This window comes from Mobula birostris, chromosome 5, assembly GCF_030028105.1.
Source record: "Mobula birostris isolate sMobBir1 chromosome 5, sMobBir1.hap1, whole genome shotgun sequence".
In the NCBI taxonomy this organism is placed as follows: Eukaryota; Metazoa; Chordata; class Chondrichthyes; order Myliobatiformes; family Myliobatidae; genus Mobula; species Mobula birostris.
Window position 1 is genome coordinate 179,900,032 of NC_092374.1, and position 19,250 is coordinate 179,919,281.

The 19,250-nt window shown below is 47.4% G+C and overlaps 1 protein-coding gene across 3 annotated transcripts in view; it reads left to right on the plus strand.

Annotated features, from left to right (window-relative positions):
- The first annotated feature begins 819 nt into the window (after positions 1–819).
- Positions 820–19,250, plus strand: part of slc39a7 (solute carrier family 39 member 7) — a 32,827-nt gene continuing 14,396 nt past the window's right edge. Inside the window, exons 1-4 of one of the 3 annotated variants that reach the window (XM_072258976.1) lie at positions 820–840; positions 10,765–11,353; positions 12,466–12,634; positions 13,394–13,477. In XM_072258976.1, coding sequence (XP_072115077.1) covers positions 10,802–11,353; positions 12,466–12,634; positions 13,394–13,477 — 805 coding nt within the window. In that variant the 5' untranslated portion in view covers positions 820–840; positions 10,765–10,801. Of the gene's footprint in view, positions 841–862; positions 1,048–8,720; positions 8,934–10,764; positions 11,354–12,465; positions 12,635–13,393; positions 13,478–19,250 lie in introns of those variants that run through there. The other 2 variants (XM_072258973.1, XM_072258972.1) reach the window with 2 other exon arrangements.

Sequence of the window (19,250 nt, forward strand, 5' to 3'; positions counted from 1 at the left end):
GAAAGGCTGGAGTCAATGTTCCCTCTAAAGAGTGCGTGTGCACACATCTTTAGCTATGAGCACACAAAGGAATTTAAATGGCATACAAAAATTTGTCACCCTCTACCTCATGATAAGTATATTTCATGATCATATACAATCATATTTCTTTTTCTGGTTTCTGATGTACACGGTGTTGACAATCTGGAGTTTGCGATGATTTGTCTGCAGATTGTAGAACTGGCTATTTCCCTCAACCACAGGACTCTACAGAGAGTGGTGCGGACAGCCCAGTGTATCTTTAGAAGTGAACTTCCACTATTCAGGACATTTAGAGCCAGAAGCGTAAACAGGGCCTGATGAATTATTGGGGACCCGGTCACCCCAACCACAAACTGTTTCAGCTGGTCATTACAGATTGGCTGGAGTTAATGTGTTCCATGACCAATCTCTTGCAACACTTCATGATGATAGATGTCAGAGCCATTCCGGGCGGTGGGGAGGCGGGGGGAAGGTGAATGAATTGATATTAAGGAGCATGACCTTATTTTTCTTAAGAATCAAAATGGTAGTGATCTTCTTAAAGCATTCAGGAACTTCAGATTGAACCAGGAAGAGGTTATAAGTTCAGTGGCTCACAACTTCACCGAGGCTCTTGTCCAAGCTATGCGCTGGTGGGAAGATGGGAACAAGTTAGCGCCACCACGTCTCAGAGAGGCCATCTTGATGAGGGGAAGGAGCAGCGAGCAGCGGGGTCATATTTCCGGTGGGTGGCCATGTTACTGAGGGGCAGGCGAGCAGAGCGGGGCGGAGGTAATTCCGCTGCCATATTGGTGAGGGGCAGACGCACGGAACCTGGAGGTAGGTTCCAGTGGCTGGTCGTATTGGTGCGGGGTAGACTAGCAGGACCTGGCCGAGGGCGGTGAGGAGTGATGCTGCGGGGCGGGTGACGTGACACGGAGACTCCGCTCACTCTCTTCTTGTGACGTCACACGCGGCCGGCGTCTCGCGGTATCTGCACGGCGCCGGGTTTCTGTGTCTCTGGCGGCAGTGCCACGTCTGTTTCAGGTAAGGGGCTTTGGTCGGCGGCAAGAACAAGGAGGACACTTAAAAGTTCTGTTTGCACCCTTAACCGCACCCGCCAGCAACATTCCAGTGGCTGCACTGGTGCAGGGTTGCTGTACTCTTACAGGGTCTTGGAGGGGGGCGGCTATACAGATGCAGTGTCTTGAAGGGTTGGCAACACTGGGGTAGGTTCTTGCGGGCTGGCTGCTTTGGTGAAGGGTATGGGGAGTGTTGGTTGCATAATGCAAGTCCTTGTGGGGGGTCTTGAGGGTTGGCCGCACTGGTGCGGAGTCTTGGGAGTGCTGCTGCATTGGTGTAGAGTTTCGGGGTTGGTTGCACTGGTACGGGCACTGGGATCATTCTATGCCCCAGTGTTTTACTCCCCCCACTGCCCAATCCACTGTTGAGAGTGGAGAGTAAGTTTATCAGCAATTGGCAAACTGTGCCTGCCGCGGCTACTCATCAGCCCCCTACTGAGTCAGAAGAATCAGAATCCTTTATGTGGACAAGTATGTGAACACATACAGGGAATTTGATGCGGTTTCCCTGAGCTCTCGCTGTACAGAATCAAAGAGCAAACAAAACAATAGTGCAAATAATCGTGAACTATATACAATGAGGTATACCTGTGTATGTACAGATGGACTTGGTTTATAATAGACTAAAATTAAAGTGTTCGTAAGACTGATGGCATACGGAAAGAAACTGTTCTTGTACCTATTTGTCCTGGCATACAGTGATCTAAAGTGCCTCCCAGAAAGAAGGAGTTGGAAAAGGTGATGTCCAGGGTGTGATGGGTCTACAATGCTGCTGCTTGCTCGCTTCCTGACTCTAGATAGATGTAAGTCCTGGATCGAGGGCAGCTTCACACCAATAATCCTTTCCGTAGCTCTGACGGTTCTTTGGAGTCTATTCTTGTCTTGTTTAGGAGCTGATTCAAACCAGACAGTGATGGACGAACAGAGAACAGACTGGATTATGCCTGAATAGAATTGAATCAGCAGCTCCTGAGGCAGGTTGTACTTCCTGAGTTGATGTAGGAAATACAACCTCTGCTGAGCCTTTTTGATAAGAGTGCCTGTGTTGGGTGTCCACTTCAGGTGCTGGGAGATTGTGACACCCAGAAACCTGAAGGTCTCCACAGCAGACACAATACTGTCGAGTATAGTGAGTCAGGTATAGTATAGTCTTATTTAATATTCCACCTTAGGTATTTTGCGTGTGATCCAGAAGGTGTGGGATTTCCAGGGCAAATGTTTATATAATGCCGCAAAAGTTGTGCAGAAGGCTGGCTTATGATTTACAACTTTTGCCACACCCACAGGTTTGGCAGCGTGGGAGCTTTGCTCTCTTGCTTTTTTCTAATGTACAGAAGCCAGCAAGCTGAGTGTACATCAAAAACAAGCCACATTGTGCATGCACATGCCTGAATTTCGTTTGAATTTCCAATCATAGTGCACAACAGCTCAGAAACTGGCCTTTTGGCCCCTCAAATCTGTGCTGTCCAGATTTTTTACCTCCATTCCATCTACCTGCACCCCGACCATAACCCTCCACACCTCTAGACTTTGGAAGTTGCAAGTTAAAACAAAAGAACAGGGACTTGCATTTGTATAGCTCCCTGCAAGTCCCAAACATGCACCCTCGGTAAAGCTCACCGTAAGGTAGAGGAGCTTCATGCCCAACCCGGAAAGCACACAAATCTCCGCTGACATGCGTGTGAACTGCTAGAGAGGTGCCAAACTGTTGGTGCCATTTGTTGGAGATGTTCAGTCTTTCACATGGCTGCAGATCGTACAGAGATGCTGGTTTACGATGGCGTGGGTGATGCCCGACAACTACCTATCGGCGGCAAAATGCAAAACAAAGAAACTTAGTAACCATCTTATTAATAATGGTCAGCGTTAGCAAAAGGGTGGCATGGCGGAGGCGAGAGTGAGGAAAGTTCCGGTATCTGATTGATTTTAAGTGCAAAGGTTGGGTTCAGGCTGAATCGTGGCGGCGGGCTCGGCCCCAGAGAATGAGGAATAACCCGACATTTGGACGATTCATGCGCCGGGGCAGTCAGGGTGTCCCGAGAGTGAGGAATAACCCGACATTTGGACGATTCATGCGCCGGGGCAGTCAGGGTGTCCCGAGAGTGAGGAATAACCCGACATTTGGAAGATACATGCGCCGGGGCAGTCAGGGTGTCAGTACCGGAGGCGAGGGACTGATTGGATCTGCCTATGTCTATTCACTGCTCCGTAATATTTACTCATCTCCGCACTGAGCTGTGGCTGTGGCCTGCTCTGGCCATTGTGATTCCTGGCTTTGCGTCCGTGTCCTGCAATATTCACTGTATAAATTTAAGATGTAACCTGATTTTGGCGGAGTCTCCTGTGATCATCTTTTAAACATACTGAGGTCTGTCTTTATTTCTGTTCCCTATCAGAGTAAAGTCTCTCACAGTAAATTGGTGGCAAAATTCTTTTACAGTAAAATACGATGTCAGGGTAAATTCTTCAGCACTATGGTGAGGGGGAGTTAAGTGGGTTAATGGGACTGAGGCGATTGCGTTGACAGCTGGTATATATTCCTGTGACCACCTTGTTCTCCTCTGGACACTCAGTTTTCTCCCACTGACCACTGTAAGTTGCCCCTGGTATGTAGTTGGCTGATAGAGTCAAAGAAAAAAATCCAGTTTGAGATTATAACCATATGTACAGCTGCAGTGCGGTACAGACACGTCACATCAGAAACCCAGCATTCAAAAGAAAAATGTAAATTGAACATAAATTATACAAGAAAGAAAAGAATGCGAATTAAGAAAAAAGTCAAAGTGTTGTAGTGCAAAGTAGTCATAGTGTTGCTGTACTGAGGTGTCGATTAGGATTGTGCAGTTGGCTGATGGTCAAAGAAAACAATCCAGTGAGATTATAACCATATGCACAGTTGCAGTGCAGTACAGACACGTCACATTAGAGACACAGCATTCAAAAGAAAGACGTAAATTGAACATATTATACAAGAAAGAAAAGAATGAGAATTAAGAAAAATGTCAAAGTGTTGTAGTGCAGAGTGGTCATAGTGTTGCTATACTGAGGTATTGATTACAGTTGTGCAGGTTGTTTCACAAACTGAATGGATGGAAGGAAGTCACTGGTCTTGAACCTGCTGGTGTGGGACCTGAGGATTCTGTACCTCATGTCTGATGGTAGCAGCCAGAAGATGCCATGATCCAGATGGCGTGGTCTTTGGGTTTTGCCATCTTGAGCAGTGCCTCCTGTATATGATTCCGATGGTGGGGAGGGATGTGTCTGTGATGCATTGGGCTGGTTTCACTACTGTCTGAAGCCCCTTGCATTCCTGCGCATTCGGATTACCATTCCAGACCATGATGCAACCAGTCAGGACACTTTCAACAGCACATCTGCTAGAGTGACAAGCCGATCCTCCTTGGTCTCCTGGGGCGGAGTCGATGGGAATGAGGCGAGAATAAAATGGCATTGGCATAAGTGGCTGGGGTGGATTCGGTGGGTTGAAGGGCTTGTTCCCCTGCTGTACTTCTCTATAACTGTGAAACTGAAGCCTTGTCATCACCGACAGATGGAGCAGCAGAATTCCCAGGACCGTGTCCAATATATCTCCTACAATCTGTATCAGTGAACCAGTCATCTGCCTGTTTGTGTTCTTCTGTTGGCTGTTGCACAGGCCATATGACTTCACTTCAAAATACTCTTTAATTGCTGACCAAGGCTGTGCAGGGTAAAGTCTGTCACGAGCCCTTGGGGCCCATCAGGCCAGTGCTTATGCCGGTTTCCGTGGCGTGAAGCAACTGAGAGTAGGAGACTCCCCTCTGGATAGGACGCCAGTCTGTCGCGAGGTTAACCCCCAGCATTTTTGAGCTGGGTAGACTGGAGCATTGTGTGGTTAAGTGCCTTGCTCAAGGACACACATCGCTGTCTCGGCCGAGGCTCGAACCCACGACCTTCAGATCGCTAGTCCAACGCCCTAACCACTTGGCCACGCCCCACACAAGGCTGTGTGCCACCTAAATTCTAGTCTCACTTTCTGTTTGCTTTAATATGTTGCCTTCTCTGATACATGATAGACGACACTGATTCAGCTGGTGAATCCCTGGAGAAATCTCAACCAAGTTTAATTATCATTCAACCATCCATGAATTCAGTCAAGTAAAATGGTGTTACTCCGGGGCAAAGTGTAAAGCAGAGTGCCAAAAGCCATACACAGCATAGGGCACACAGTATGTACAAATAAGACAGCAGTAAAGTACAGTCATACCCAAAAAATATTGTCCCAAGTCTGAGTTCATCGATGTTGGAACAGTCTGCAAACACCACATAGCTTGTCTTTCACCAAGTGAACACCAGAGGACAGCACTGACTGCATCATGTTCACTGCGCAACACGGCCTCCGGCAGTCTGCTGGAGCCCACCGACTCCGCCTCTCTCCTGGGCAGGTGATACCGCGGCTTGAGGCCTAGTCCTTGCTACAACTGAGACCGCACAGCTCTCCTGCCATTCTCCCCCGCCGTTTACCAATAGACCAGTGATTGGGACTTTCATCATTCTACATTAACGATGTCCAACAGAGTCTTGCCATCAGAAGAGAAGTGACTAAGACAATCACTCACCAATAGACTGCACACTTCCAGCTCCTTCAGTTTCTCTGCCAGCGAGCAACTCGTTGATGGGGGAAAACCTGCAGTACTTTAAGTTCTTAAAGAAGGTCTTGCAATTGTAAAAGGTGCATTTAAAAAAAAAGACAGTAACACCTTTGGCTGTTGGCCATATAGAAGCAGTTGCATCTGACTGGAAATTTCAGAGTAAATTTTAAAGTAGATACTACCTTGAGAAGTTTTCTTGCAGGTGCTTACAGGAAGATAAAGAAATACAAATGTATTTATGAAAACTATAAACAAACAACCAATGTGCAAAAGAAGACTGAATTGTTGAGTCCTTGAAAGTGAGATTATAGGTTGTTCAGCATTAAGGGAGTGAAGCTATAGCTGCTGGTTCAGGAGCCTGATGGCTGTAGGGTAAAAACTGTTCTTGACCTGCTGGTGTGGGACCTAAGGCTCTGTACCAATTGCCTGGCGGTAGTAGCGAGAAGGGAACATGACATAGATGAGGGGTGGCGGGTTGGGTTGTCCTTGATGATGGATGCTGCTTTCTTTGGGCAGTGCTCTGCATAAATGTATTCCATGATGGGAGGGTTTTGCCTGTGATGAACTGGGCTGCATTCACCACTCCTTCTGTTCCTGAGCCTTACCAGGCCATGATACAATCATCTTGTTAATTCCATTTCCTTACTTCACTGGAATGGATTCTGCCTGGCTCATTAATGTGTGAAGGTTGGGAGTGTTTATTCACTGGCCACACCTTCACTGATTTGATGGAATAGAGAGATCCTGGGAGAACTGGCTCACTATTGGTAACCAGAGCTCAAGAATTCTTAAATTGAACTTCATTCTGACTGCAGTCCTGAATGTTACTGTAGCAGAATCAGAATCAGGATTAATATCACCGGCATATGTCGTGAAATTTTTTAACTTTGCTGCGGCAATTCACTGAAATACATGATAATCCCTGAGTCCACAATTCCACAAACTCAGGGATGATAGGCAGCTGGAGTGAGGTGGATGAGGGAAGGGTGAGACTGGGAGGTGTCAGATGAGGGCCATTACTCTTCCAGAGGAAGGGTCTCGACCTGAAACAATGACTGCCCATTTCCCACCACGGATGCTGACCGACTTGTGTGTTGCTCCAGGTTCCACCAGACGCGTCTCTTGCCTCTCGATTATCAGTCACTGTCTCGATTTCTCAGAATCTGATTTGCTTAATTATTTGACCAAGGTGTGGCCATTTAGTCCGTCAGATCTGTACCAGCTTTCGCAGAACCATCCCTTTCCTCTTGCCTCACTGAATCTCCACAATTTATTCTCTCCTGTATGTATACCCAGCAGCACCCCTTTGATGCTGGTATTCTGGGAACAATTGATCACAGAACCAGGAAACTGTGGATGAGTTGGCTGTCATCCTCCCAAGTTCTATAGGACAAGGCATGGTTGTGGAGCAGACTTGATGGGGCGGATGGCCAGATTCCGCTCATATATCTTGTGGTTTTGAATACTGGAGGTGTGGTGAATATAATCTTATTATTCACTGGAATGAAGGGAGCTGAGCGGTGACCTGTATCGATATTGGAGATGGTCTTTTCCCCAGGAAAGGGCAGTCTAGAGCTCTAGGGCAGAGGTTTAAGGCGAGAGGGAAGAAACTGAAAGGGTATCTTGAGGGGTAGGTTTTCCACACTGAGGGTGGTGGGTGTGTGGAATGAGCTGCCAAACGAAGTGGTGGAGGAGGGAACAAGTACATTTAAAAGGGACTTGGATCAAATGCGTACATAGCTATCACAGCATGGACGAGCTGGGCGGAAGGAGCCTGTTGGTCTGCTGTGTGAATCCACGTAAACGGGGAATTACAGCCCAGAGCTACCACCTGACAGTAATATTCAGGTAAATGCCAGAGTCCGCTCTAAAGAATGTACAGTTACCTTGTTATTAAGAGAGAGGCCGTTGTCAGAAAAAGTGCAGGGAAGATTTACAGGGATCTGCTTGTACCTGAAGGCCAAAGTTCTGGGGGGAGTCTGGGTGGATTGGGAGCAAAGGAGACTGAGGGATGACGTTGTAGAAGTGTACAAAATATTGAGGGGTAGAGATGAGGTGAATACCTTTTAACCTATGCCCTTGATTTCCCGGGGTAAGATTGAAAAGGGCCCCCAGGGACGGCTTCACACAGAGAGCAGCTGGTATTTGGAACAAGCTGCCAGAGGAAGTGGTTGAGATAGGTATGATATCAACGTTTAAAGGACATTTACAGGCAGGTGCACCAAGCTGTGAAAGTGCTGCAACACTGGGTTTTATTGTGTGAAGTTTCGAGGGCGGGACGTCTTGCTGCAGTTTATTTATTTTAGTTAGAGATACAGTGCGGACCAGGTCCTTCCGACCCAACGAGCCCCCCCCTACCGAGCAGTCCACCCAGTTAAACCCAGCCTAATGACAGGAAATTCAATTAACCTACTAACTGGTATACCTTTAGACCGAGGGAGGAAACTGGAGCACCCGGAGGAAACCGACACAATCGCAGGGTGAACATACAAACTACACAGGCTCTTGCAGTGTTGGATACAGCTGGGTCTCCTTATACAGGCAGTCCCCAGGTTACACAAATGTCTGTATGATATTCCCTCCACCATCATCAAAGTCTTCAAAACGTGGTGCCTTGGGAAGACGGAATCCACATTGAGGAGCCTCACCATCCGGGGCACGTCCGACCTCACTATTCCTATTTTGCATTATGTACTTATTTTAGTTTTTAAATTTTTTTTGTTTTGCTCTGTTCTGTTGTGACAAAACATCAAACTTCCTCAGTATTTCGTCTTTCTTTTTGCACTACTTACTTAATTTACTTTTTCATCTGTACTGATTGTAATCTATAGGTTTTATTATTATGTATTGCATTGTAGTGCGGCTGCAAAACAAACTGCACAACGTGCTGGTGATATTAAACCTGATTTTGATGTATTCAAACTTCGAAATAAATTTGTTATCAAAGTATGTAAACGTTACCATATACTACCTTGAGATTAATTTTCTTGCAGGTATTTACCAGAAAAAGACATACAGCAGAATTTTACGAAAACCTGTCCATAAGCAGACAAATTCTGACAAACAGCCGCTGTGCAAAAGAAGAGTAGCTGCAAATAAGAACAACACTGAAAACATGAGTTGTAAAGTGCTCACGGAAGTGAGTCTGTAGGTCATGGAATCAGTTCAGAGTGGTGGTGAAAGAAGTTATCCACGAAGGCAGGAGCCGGATGGTTGTAGGGTAATAACTGTTCCTGGTGCTGTGGGACTTCCGGCCTCTGTACTCTGGTGGCAGTGAGAAGGGGAAGGGGGCATGGCCCGGACTGCGGGTGTCTGATGGATGCTGCTTTCATGTAAATAGTGCCTTGTAAAAAAAATATTCAGCCCCAACTCTTTGCTCACAATGAGTCTTACAACCAGGGATTTGTTCAATTTAACTGGGAACAGATGCCTCTGCGGCAGGCAGGTTGGTGAGAATGAGGTCAGGCGTGTTGGTTCCCTCACCACCCTCTGCAGTCCCAGTCTGGCAGCTGTGTCCAGTAGGACCCAGCCAGCCCGGTCTGTAGTGGTACCACCGAGCCACTCTTGGTGGTGGTCATTGAAGTCCCCCACCCAGAGTGCATTCTGTGCCCTTGTCACCCTCAGTGTGCTGCTCAACGCGGAGAAGTACTGATTCATCAGCTGAGAGAGGACGGTACTTGGTAATCAGCAGGAGGTTTCCTTGCCCATGTTTAACCTGGTGCTGTGAGACTTCATGGGGTCCAGTTGCCAGGGCAACTCCCTGTCTACTGTATACCACAGTGCCGCCACCTCTGCTAGGCCTGTCCTGCTGGTGAGACAGTACATACCTGGGAATGGTGATGGTGGAGTCCAGAATGTTAACTGTAAGGTACAACTGTGTCAGGATGTTGTTCGATTAGTCTGTGAGACAGCTTTCCCAAGTTCGGCACGTCCCCAGGTGATAGTAAGGAGGACTTTGCAGGGTCGACAGGGCTGGTTTTGCCATTGTCGTTTCCAATGCCGGGTTGTCCGTCTGGGTACGTTCCTTATTATTTTCTTTTTAGCAGTTGGATACAACTGAAAGGCTTTGCTAGGCCATTTCAGAGGGCATTTATGAGTCAACCACGTTGCTGTGGGTCTGGAGTGACATAATAGGCCAGACCAGGTAAGGACGGCAGGATTCGTCCCCTAAAGGACGTTAGTGAACCAGATGGGTTTTTACAACATGATTTCATGGTCTTCAGATATTTTTATTGAACGCAAATTCACCACCTGCCATGGTAGGATTCAAACTCATTTCCCCAGCGTATAACTGGGTCTCTGGAGTACTGACTACCACTACGTCAAATCTCCCCCTTCTGCAAGAGCAGGAATGCAGAAGCTTCATTAGATCGAATCCCTGGATGTTGGATCCTGTTCATATTTTCTATGAGTCCCTTGGGTAGAGAACTCACCAACGCCCATCTGAAGAAGTACAAGTTCAAGTTTAATTTTCGTTCAACCATACACATGAATACAGTCCAATGAAATAGTGCCCGTCTGGGGCCGAGGTGCAAAGCACAGCACCAGCAGTAGTACCTACGTACTATCTGCAGCACATATAATTCTGATAGCAGAAAAACGTGCAGTTACAAAAAAATGTTAGAAATTATTAATAATATAGCCCGTCCCAGAATGTCGTGGCCTGTAGGTTGATGGTTCATGGATGTTGTTCTCGAGTCACTTTTTTTGCAGGAACAACCGCAGCAGTTCCTCATCTCACGCAAGTGCAGCTTGTCCTCCCAGGAGCGAACGCTGGAGGGCAGCACCGACTGGGGGGGAGCCAGCTGCCAACCCAACACGGTATCCAGCATCACACCGGCAGCTCTGGAGTCTCCTTTCCTGGGAGGCTGCAACAGGCGATCCTGCAGTATTGGGGCCTGTATTGAGATTGGATGGGAGCCACCGCTGATTGATTTCAGAAAGGAGCGCGCACACCCAGTGTGCTAGATCCCCCAGAGCCATGGCGGGTCCTGGGAGGGGTTGCTACATCCCATGTCTCATGTGCCTGACTCCTCCTCTTTGCTTTGCAGTGTTTGTCTGAACCGTGGTGCATCGACAGAGAGGGCAATGTCCGTGTCCCGGAGGTGGCAGCGTCCCAGTGGGGCATCCTTCCTCCTTGCCTGCCTCTTCTGCGGGCTGGTCCTGCAGCTGGGGGAGGGTCACGGCCATTCCCATTCCCATGGCCACTCTCACGGAGATGAGCATCACGGCCACTCTCACGACCACCATGGCCACTCTCACGGAGATGACCATCACGACCACCATGGCCACTCTCACGGAGATGACCATCACGACCACCATGGCCACTCTCATGGAGATGAGCATCACGGCCACTCTCACGACCACCATGGCCACTCTCACGGAGATGAGCATCATGGCCACTCTCACGACCACCATGGCCACTCTCATGGAGATGAGCATCACGGCCACTCCCACGGCCATCATGGCCACTCTCACGACCACCATGGCCACTCTCACGGAGACGAACTCACTGGCCACTCCTACCCCCATGATCATCCCACCCATTCCCAGGGGAAGGACCGCTGGAAGGTGGATGCAGAGCGGGAGCAGCTGAAATCTGGGAAGGAGGAGAGCAAACCCGTGGAGCTGTGGACGCAGGTCAGTGTCTTAGATTCATACAGCACGGAAACAGACCCTTTGTGCCCGCTGAACCGAATTGCCGACCTGGTTTGGCCCGTATGCATCACAGACCAGTCAACAGTGCCTGCAGTGAACATGACGCTAAACTAAATGGAATCTCCTCTACCTGCATGTGATTTATATCACTTCATTCTCTGTCCGTTCACGTGTCTAAGAACCTCGTTTCAACATCCGTCACAGCCCCCGACAGACCGCTGTAAGGCATCTACCCCTCGTGTTGTTTAAACATAAACTTGCTCTGTACATGACCTTTAAACTTTACCCGCTCACCTTAAATACATGTCCTACCAACTGTGCTGTTGCGTTCTCTGACTGTGACATCACTGTGCCCATGAACCTTCATTGCACGATGCATATGACATCACCACGTCTGTGACCTCAGTGCAGAATACACACATGATGTCACTGTGTGTGACCTCATCGGGCAACACATACATGACTCCTCTCCCTTCAGTTTGAGCCTCGTTCCATAGTTTGGGAACGAGCCTTACTTCCCACTGTCTCTGCAGGAGGTACAATGTTTGGGGCCAGGGACACCATCCCGAACATTTATGGTATTATGGTGAGTGTAACACGTAGCGTCCAGTCCTAGAGGAGTGTTGATAGTTTTTCATCTAACTGCATTGCCACAGTGAGGCATAAACTGCGTGGTTTGTTCTGACAGTGTGATGTTCCCTCAGTGAGCCACATTCCCATATATATTGTCCAGTTGCATTACCCCCTCTGTCACCCCTCCAGGGGTTGGCACCCCTCCATGGCCCCTCCCAGGATTAGTGCTCCCTCCATTACCAGCCTCACCCAGTGTCAGGCACACAGACTGAAGCCCCCTCTACACCGTCCCATCAGGCCCTCCTAGGCTCAGTGCACCCTTCATTGCCACTCTGACACAAGTGCTCCCCTGCCCCTTCCATACCATCAGCACCCTGCAGAGAGAGTTCCATCCTGTGCTCGTAATCGGGTTTGATCCTTTGCCCTGGGGTGGCCCTGAGGCTAGCTCCTGACCCATGGTTGGAATCAGTGGAGGAAAGGTGCAGCCTGTTGTAATGCCCATGTCTCTCTGAACCCCACAGGCCATTGGAGCCACCCTGCTGATCAGCGGCGTCCCCTTCCTCATCCTCTTCTTCATCCCCGTCGAGTCCAATGCCTCCAAGCACAAGAACCTGCTCAAGGTGCTACTCAGCTTTGCCTCGGGAGGCCTGCTGGGGGATGCCTTCCTCCACCTCATTCCTCACGCACTGGGTGAGGCACCATTGGGCTGGGACAGGGTCGCGGAGGCAGGGCTGGTGAAGCAGCTTCGAGCGCTGGGGGAGGGTCTCGATGAGGAAAGGTGTGGGAGAGGTTGAATTTTTCCAGGTGTGATGGGTGGGCACGCACCTGTGACGTGCAGGGTGCGGTCACCTTGGGTGGGAGGAGGAGAGGCAAGGGAAGGGATTGATGGTGTTGGATTTAAGGTGAGCTTGTAGGGGAGATGGGGGCAAAGGGGAAGGGAAGGGATTGGTAGTGTGGGTTTAAGGTGATCTTTGTGGGAGATTAGGGGGAAATGGCTGGGTTGTGTTGGATGGGTGATGGCAGGGGAACCATTTGTGGTGTTGGAAATGGAGACCTTGGGTGGGAGAGGATGGAAGAGATTGGTGTTGTGGATAAGGTGATATTGGTGGCAGATTGGACAGGGGAGGTTGTTGGTGTTGAAGATGAGATGATCTTGGTGGGACACTGTGTGAAGTAGATATAGTGAGTTTGGTGGGTGATTTTGGGTACGAGATTGGAGGGAGGGAATGATCCTGGCTGGGGTATTGAAACTGAAAGGGGGGCGTTGGTGACTCTAGGTTAAAGGTGCGTGCGTTGGGTGTAGAGGGGAGGGATTGTTGGGGAGATGGATTGACCCTGGGTGGGGTACTGAGGGTGAGGGGCATGGGCATTGGGGTCACTGGGTTGGCCAGATGGGGGAGGGTTTGGTGCACGGGATCATTCACTTACCACACTTGATGTTTCCCACAGAGCCTCATTCCCACCAGTCAACCCCTGACCACTCACATACTGGGGCAGAAGAGCTGGACAGTAGTCATGGCCACTCCCATGGAGGTAGGAGCAGGGCCTGGGTGCTGTGAGCAGCAGATGGAAGTGAAGTTTTGTGCTTTGTTTTCCCTCTTACTCCCTCCATTGTATACTCTCGCCCTCAAGCGTTCCCCCCCCCACCTTTTACCCCAACTAATTCCCCTTTCCTCACTGTCTGCGATTTCACCCATCCCCAGTGTCAGTGATGTGGATGATGGAAATGATGGCTTTGTGGCTAAGTTCGCAAATGATACAAAGACAGGTGGAGGAGCATGTAGTGTTGAGGAAGAAGGGAGTGAGCAGAAGGATTGGGAGAATGGGTAAAAAAAAAAAAAGACAGGTGGAGGGGCGTGTAGTGTTCAGGAAGAAGGGAGTGAGCAGAAGGATTGGGAGAATGGAATACAGTGCAGGGAAGTGTATGGCCATGCATTTTGGCCAAAGAAGTGAAGCCATAGACTATTTTCTAAAAGGAGAAAAAATTCTGAAATCAGAGGTTTGAAGGGACTTGCGATTCCTCATCTAGGATTCCCTGAAGGTTAACTTGCAGGTTGAGTTGTTGGTAAGGTGAGGAATGCAAATGCATTCATTTCAAGAAGACTAAAAGGACATAATGCGAGGCTTTATAATGTATTTGAAGTATTGGCTGTACTTGGCATATTGTCAGCAATTTTGTGTCCCTTATGTAGACCCCTGGCCACCCTCAGGGTCGCTCGGTTCGCTGTCGTCTAGGGAAACAGCCTCGGCCCCGCCAAACTGGATAACTTGTTTGTGTGGATGCTGTGTGAGGTACCCCACCCCGCCCAAATAACAGACAATACACCAGATGCAATTAAATGAAATACAGTTTATAGATATTACTGGAACTATATAATTAAAAGAGAATAAAATATAAAAGAAAAATAAAAGGCGCCACACTTATCAAAGTTCAATCTCTTCATGCACAACAACCGTTGGAGCTCAAGGACCACCTTCTTCACCCTGCAACCCCTCGGACCACCTCGACCGGTCGCCTGGGACCAACAACGGTGGTTGACCAGACGCTCCACACCAGTCCGTCTCCGTCTCCTTGCCGAACGTCCCACTCGGGGTCCGACCCCGTTAGCGGACTCACAGCACCTCGTCCATCCTCTGTCTTGCTCTCCTGCCTTCTCCCCCAAAACCCCGCGCATACAGTATCTTCAAATACACCAAAACCATAACAACTATCCCAATTGGTTAATAGCACCCTCTTATCAGACTCTAAAGCAAAAGCAAACTGTTAGCGCAAACTTTCTCAGTGTTTAACACAACAAAGCCGCATTCCCCAGATTAACATAACAAAGACGCCATTTTAATTAGCCTCCGCAGTAACATAAAAGTCGAAACCCTCTTACACTTATATGTGCTGGCATTGGAAAGGGTCCAGAGGAGATTCACAAGGATGATTTGTGGAATGAAAGGGTTAACATATGAGGAATATTTGATGGCTCTGGACCTGTAGTCACTGGAGTTAAGAAGAATGAATGGGAAATCTCATTGAAACTATTTGAATATTGAAAGCTTTTGGAGAGAGTATTTCCTATATGGATGAGTCTAGGACGAGAGGGTACAACCACAGAATGGAGGGACGTCCCTTTAGAACAGATGAGAAGGAATTCCTTTAGCCAGAGGTTGATGAGTCTCGGGAATTCATTGCTACAGACAGATGAGGAGGCCAAGTCACTGGGTATATTTATATAAGCGGAGGTTGATAGATTCTTGATTACTAAGAACATCAATACTAAGAATATCAACGGTTACAGGGAGAAGGGTGAAGAAAGGGATTGCGAGAGATACTGCTCAGTACAAGAGGACATGGCTTTAAGGTAAGGGGTGGGAAGTTCAAGGGGGATATTAGAGGAAGGTTTTTTACTCAGAGAGTGGTTGGTGCGTGGAATGCACTGCCTGAGTCAGTGGTGGAGGCAGATGCACTAGTGAAGTTTAAGAGACTACTAGACAGGTATATGGAGGAATTTAAGGTGGGGGCTTATATGGGAGGCAGGGTTTGAGGGTCGGCACAACATTGTGGGCCGAAGGGCCTGTACTTTGCTGTACTATTCTATGTTCTATAATAAATCGGCCATGATAGAATAATGGAGCAGAGTCGATGGGCTGAATAGCCTAGTTCTGCTGCTATGTCTTATGGTCAGTTCTGCCAGTGTCTGACCTAATTTCCCTCCCCCCCCCATCCCTTCACCCATCTGACCCCTCTTCACTAACTCATTCTTCTCGTTACCCACTGTCCGCCCCGTTTCCTGTTCCATTCTGTGACTTACTGGTTTGTGTATCTTTCAAAGTAAATTTATTATTAAGGTACATACAGTTGCAAGAAAAAGTTTGTGATCTCTTTGCAATTGCCTGGTCTTCTGCATTAATTCATAACATGTGGTCTGATCTTCATCTAAGTCACAATAGCAGACATCCCACCTCTCCCGGAAGTTCTGGGAGTCTCCTGCATATGAATAGTGGCTCCCTGATGCCCACAAATTATGTACAATATCACGGAAATCAATTTTTTTGAGAGCGAGTGAGAGAAAAGCAAGAGAGAGAGCGCGAGAGCAACCACGAGAGAGACAGCGCGCAAGAGAAAGCGAGCGAGAGAGCGCGCGAGCGAGAGAAAGCACGCGAGAGAGAAAGCAAGAGAGAGCGACCACAAGAGAGACAGCGAGAGAGAGAGAGAGTGTTCCCAAAAAAAGAAAATATAAAACGTACGTCACCCCAGACTACCCTAAAGTGTACCCCTGCCTAATAGGGGTCAAAAATAATGACAGTGTTGCTCGCTGCACTGTTTGCAACAGTGACTTTTCTATTGCCCGTGGTGGGTTAAGACTGTAAAAGACATGTTGAGGTGAGTTTAACGGGTGTCATTCATTTATTAGCATAGCTAACGTTATTTAAACTAGCTGGCTAGCTGCTAAGGAGCTACTCTATTGCAGATATCCCACCTCTCCCGCGAATTCCGGGAGTCTCCCGCAAATTGATGGTGCTACCTCCCTGAAATGCATTTTTGCAGGGTGGGATATCTGCACTAATAGACAAACACAATCTGCCTAAGCTAATAAAACACAAACCATTGTACTTTTCACGTCTTTATTGAACACAATTGTTTCATCATTCACAGTCCAGGCTGGAAAAGTATGTGAATCCTTGTATCTCATAGCTGGTAGAACCTCCTTTAGCAGCAATAACCTCCACCAAACATTTCCTGTAGCTGTTGATCAGACTTGCATAATGTCAAGGAGGAATTTTAAACCATTCCTCCCTACAAAACTGTTTCAGTTCATCAGTATTTCTGGGATACCTTGCATGATCAGCCTCTAGGTCATGCCACAGTATCTTGATTAAGGTCTGAACTCTGACTTGGCCATTCTAAAACATGAATTTTCTTCTTTTTAAACTATTCTGTTATTGATTTACTCTTGTGTTTCAGATCATTGTCTTGTTGCATCATCCAACTTCTATTAAGCTTCAGGTAATAGACTGCTACACTGACATTCTTCCGTAAAATGTCATGATACAATTTTGAATTCATTGTTCCCTCAATGATTACAAGCTGTCCAGGCCCTGAGGCAGCAAAGCAGCCCCAAGCCATGATGCTCCTTGCACCATGCTTCACAGTTGAGATGAGGTTTTGGTACTGGTGTGCAGTGCCTTTTTTCCTCCAAATGTAGCAGTATGCATTTCTGCCAAAAAGTTCACCGTTTGTCTCATCAGTCCACAGAACATTGTCCCAGAAGCGTTGTGGAATATTCAGGTGGTCTTTCACAAACTTGAGATGTGCAGTAATGTTTTTTTTGGGACAGCAGTGGTTTCCTCTGTGGTGAACATGAACACAATTCTTGTTCAGAGTTTTTCTTAAAGTGGACACATCAACAAAGACGTTAGCAAGTTCTAAAGATTTCTGCAACTATTGTGCTGTTACCCTTGGTGCTTGTTCACCTTCTTCAGCATTGCACGTTGTGCTCTTGGTGTGATCTTTGCAGGATTCCCATTCCAAGAGAGGGTAGCAACAGTACTGAATTTCCTCCATTAGTAGATAATTTCTCGTACTGTGGACTGATGAACATTTAGGTCTTTAGAAGTGCTCTTGTAGCCTTTTCCAGCTTCATGCGTCTCTACAATTCTTCTTCTAAGCTCCTCTGAAAGTTATTTTGATCAGGGCATGGTGCACATAGATTACTTTCTTGAGAAGAGCAGTTTTCTGCAGTAACCTGACTTGGTGTTTTTTTTAATGGAGCTGGGCACCTTTACAACCCACAACTCCAATCTCATTGATTGGGACACCCGACTCCAAATAGCTTTTGTAGAAGGCATTACCCCAGAGGTTCACATACTTCTTTGAACCTAGACTGTTATTGTTTAAATGGTGTACTGAGCATTGTGAAGAAGTAGTACAATTGTTTGTGTGTCTGTTAGTTTAGGCAGTTTGTGTTTGTCTATTATTGTGACTTAGATGAATATCAGACCACGTTTTATGAATGAGTAATTCATGCAGCAAACCAGGTAATTGTAAATGTTCACAAACTTTTTCTTGCGACTTTATGTCATCATATACCCTAAGATATTACGAAGAAACATAATAGGATCAATGAAAAACTGCATACAATGAAAATGAATAAGTGTGCAAAAGATAACAAATTGTGCAAATACAATTGAAAAAAACACAAAATAATAATAAGCAGTAATTATTGAGAACGTGAGTTGTCGAGTCCTTGAACGTGATTCCAAAGATTGTAGAGCCTGTTCAGTGTGGAGGTGAGTGACGTTGAGTGAAATTATCCGTCTGATTCAAGAGCTTAATGCTTGAGGAGAAATAACTGTTTGTGAACCTGCTTGTGTGGGAACTGGGGCTCCACTACCACCTCTGGATGGCAGCAGTGAGAAGAGAGTATGGTGTGGATGCCGGGGGTCCTTGAAGATGGATGCTGCTTTCCTGCAGCAGTGCTCCTTGTAGATGTGCTCAATGGTGGAGAAGGACTTACCCGTGATTATCTGAACCGTATCCACTACTTTTCGTAGGATTTTCCATTGAAGGGCATGTTTTCATTGCAAGCCATGATGCATCCAGTAAGTATGCTCTCTACTGCGAACCTATAGAAGTTTGTCAAAGTTTTAGATGACATGCTGAATCTTCGCAAACTTCTAAGAAGGTAGAGGCATTGGTAAGCCTTTGTTGTGGCAGTTGCGTGATGGAACTCGGATAGATCCTCTGGACTGATACTTCTGTGAGACTGTTCAACTCGTCAGATCTGCACTGACCCTCTGAGCATCCCATCTGTCTCCCTCCTTTCCCTGTGACTTATTCCCCTCATGTGCCCATCTGATTCTCCCGTCACCTCCCTACTTGGGTTAATTTACTAATCTCACGAAATGAGCCATCTGTAGTAACCGGAGCACCCAGGCAAAACCTACACAGCGATGGGGTGAGAAGATACCAACTCCACACACAGACAGCGCCAGAGCTGGGGATTGAACCTAGGTCTCTGGAGCTATGAGGCAGAGGCTCTACCTGGTTTGAATCTGCCTGGAACCGTTACTGAAACATCTGCCCCGTTGCAGAGTATTTGAGGGTGTCGTAGGTGAGATGTGAAGTCATTAAAGTGTCTTATGATGTGTAATGATGTAACGTATCTCATTCATCAGTAAGGTAATCCTTTGTTATCCCTCTCATTCGATATTGATCCAATGGAAAATATTGGCCGTCAGGCACTCAAATTGTGGTACATCTTAACCATCTTGAGCAATAAGAGCAGCCTTGGTTTTACATTTCACTTGGCTGATG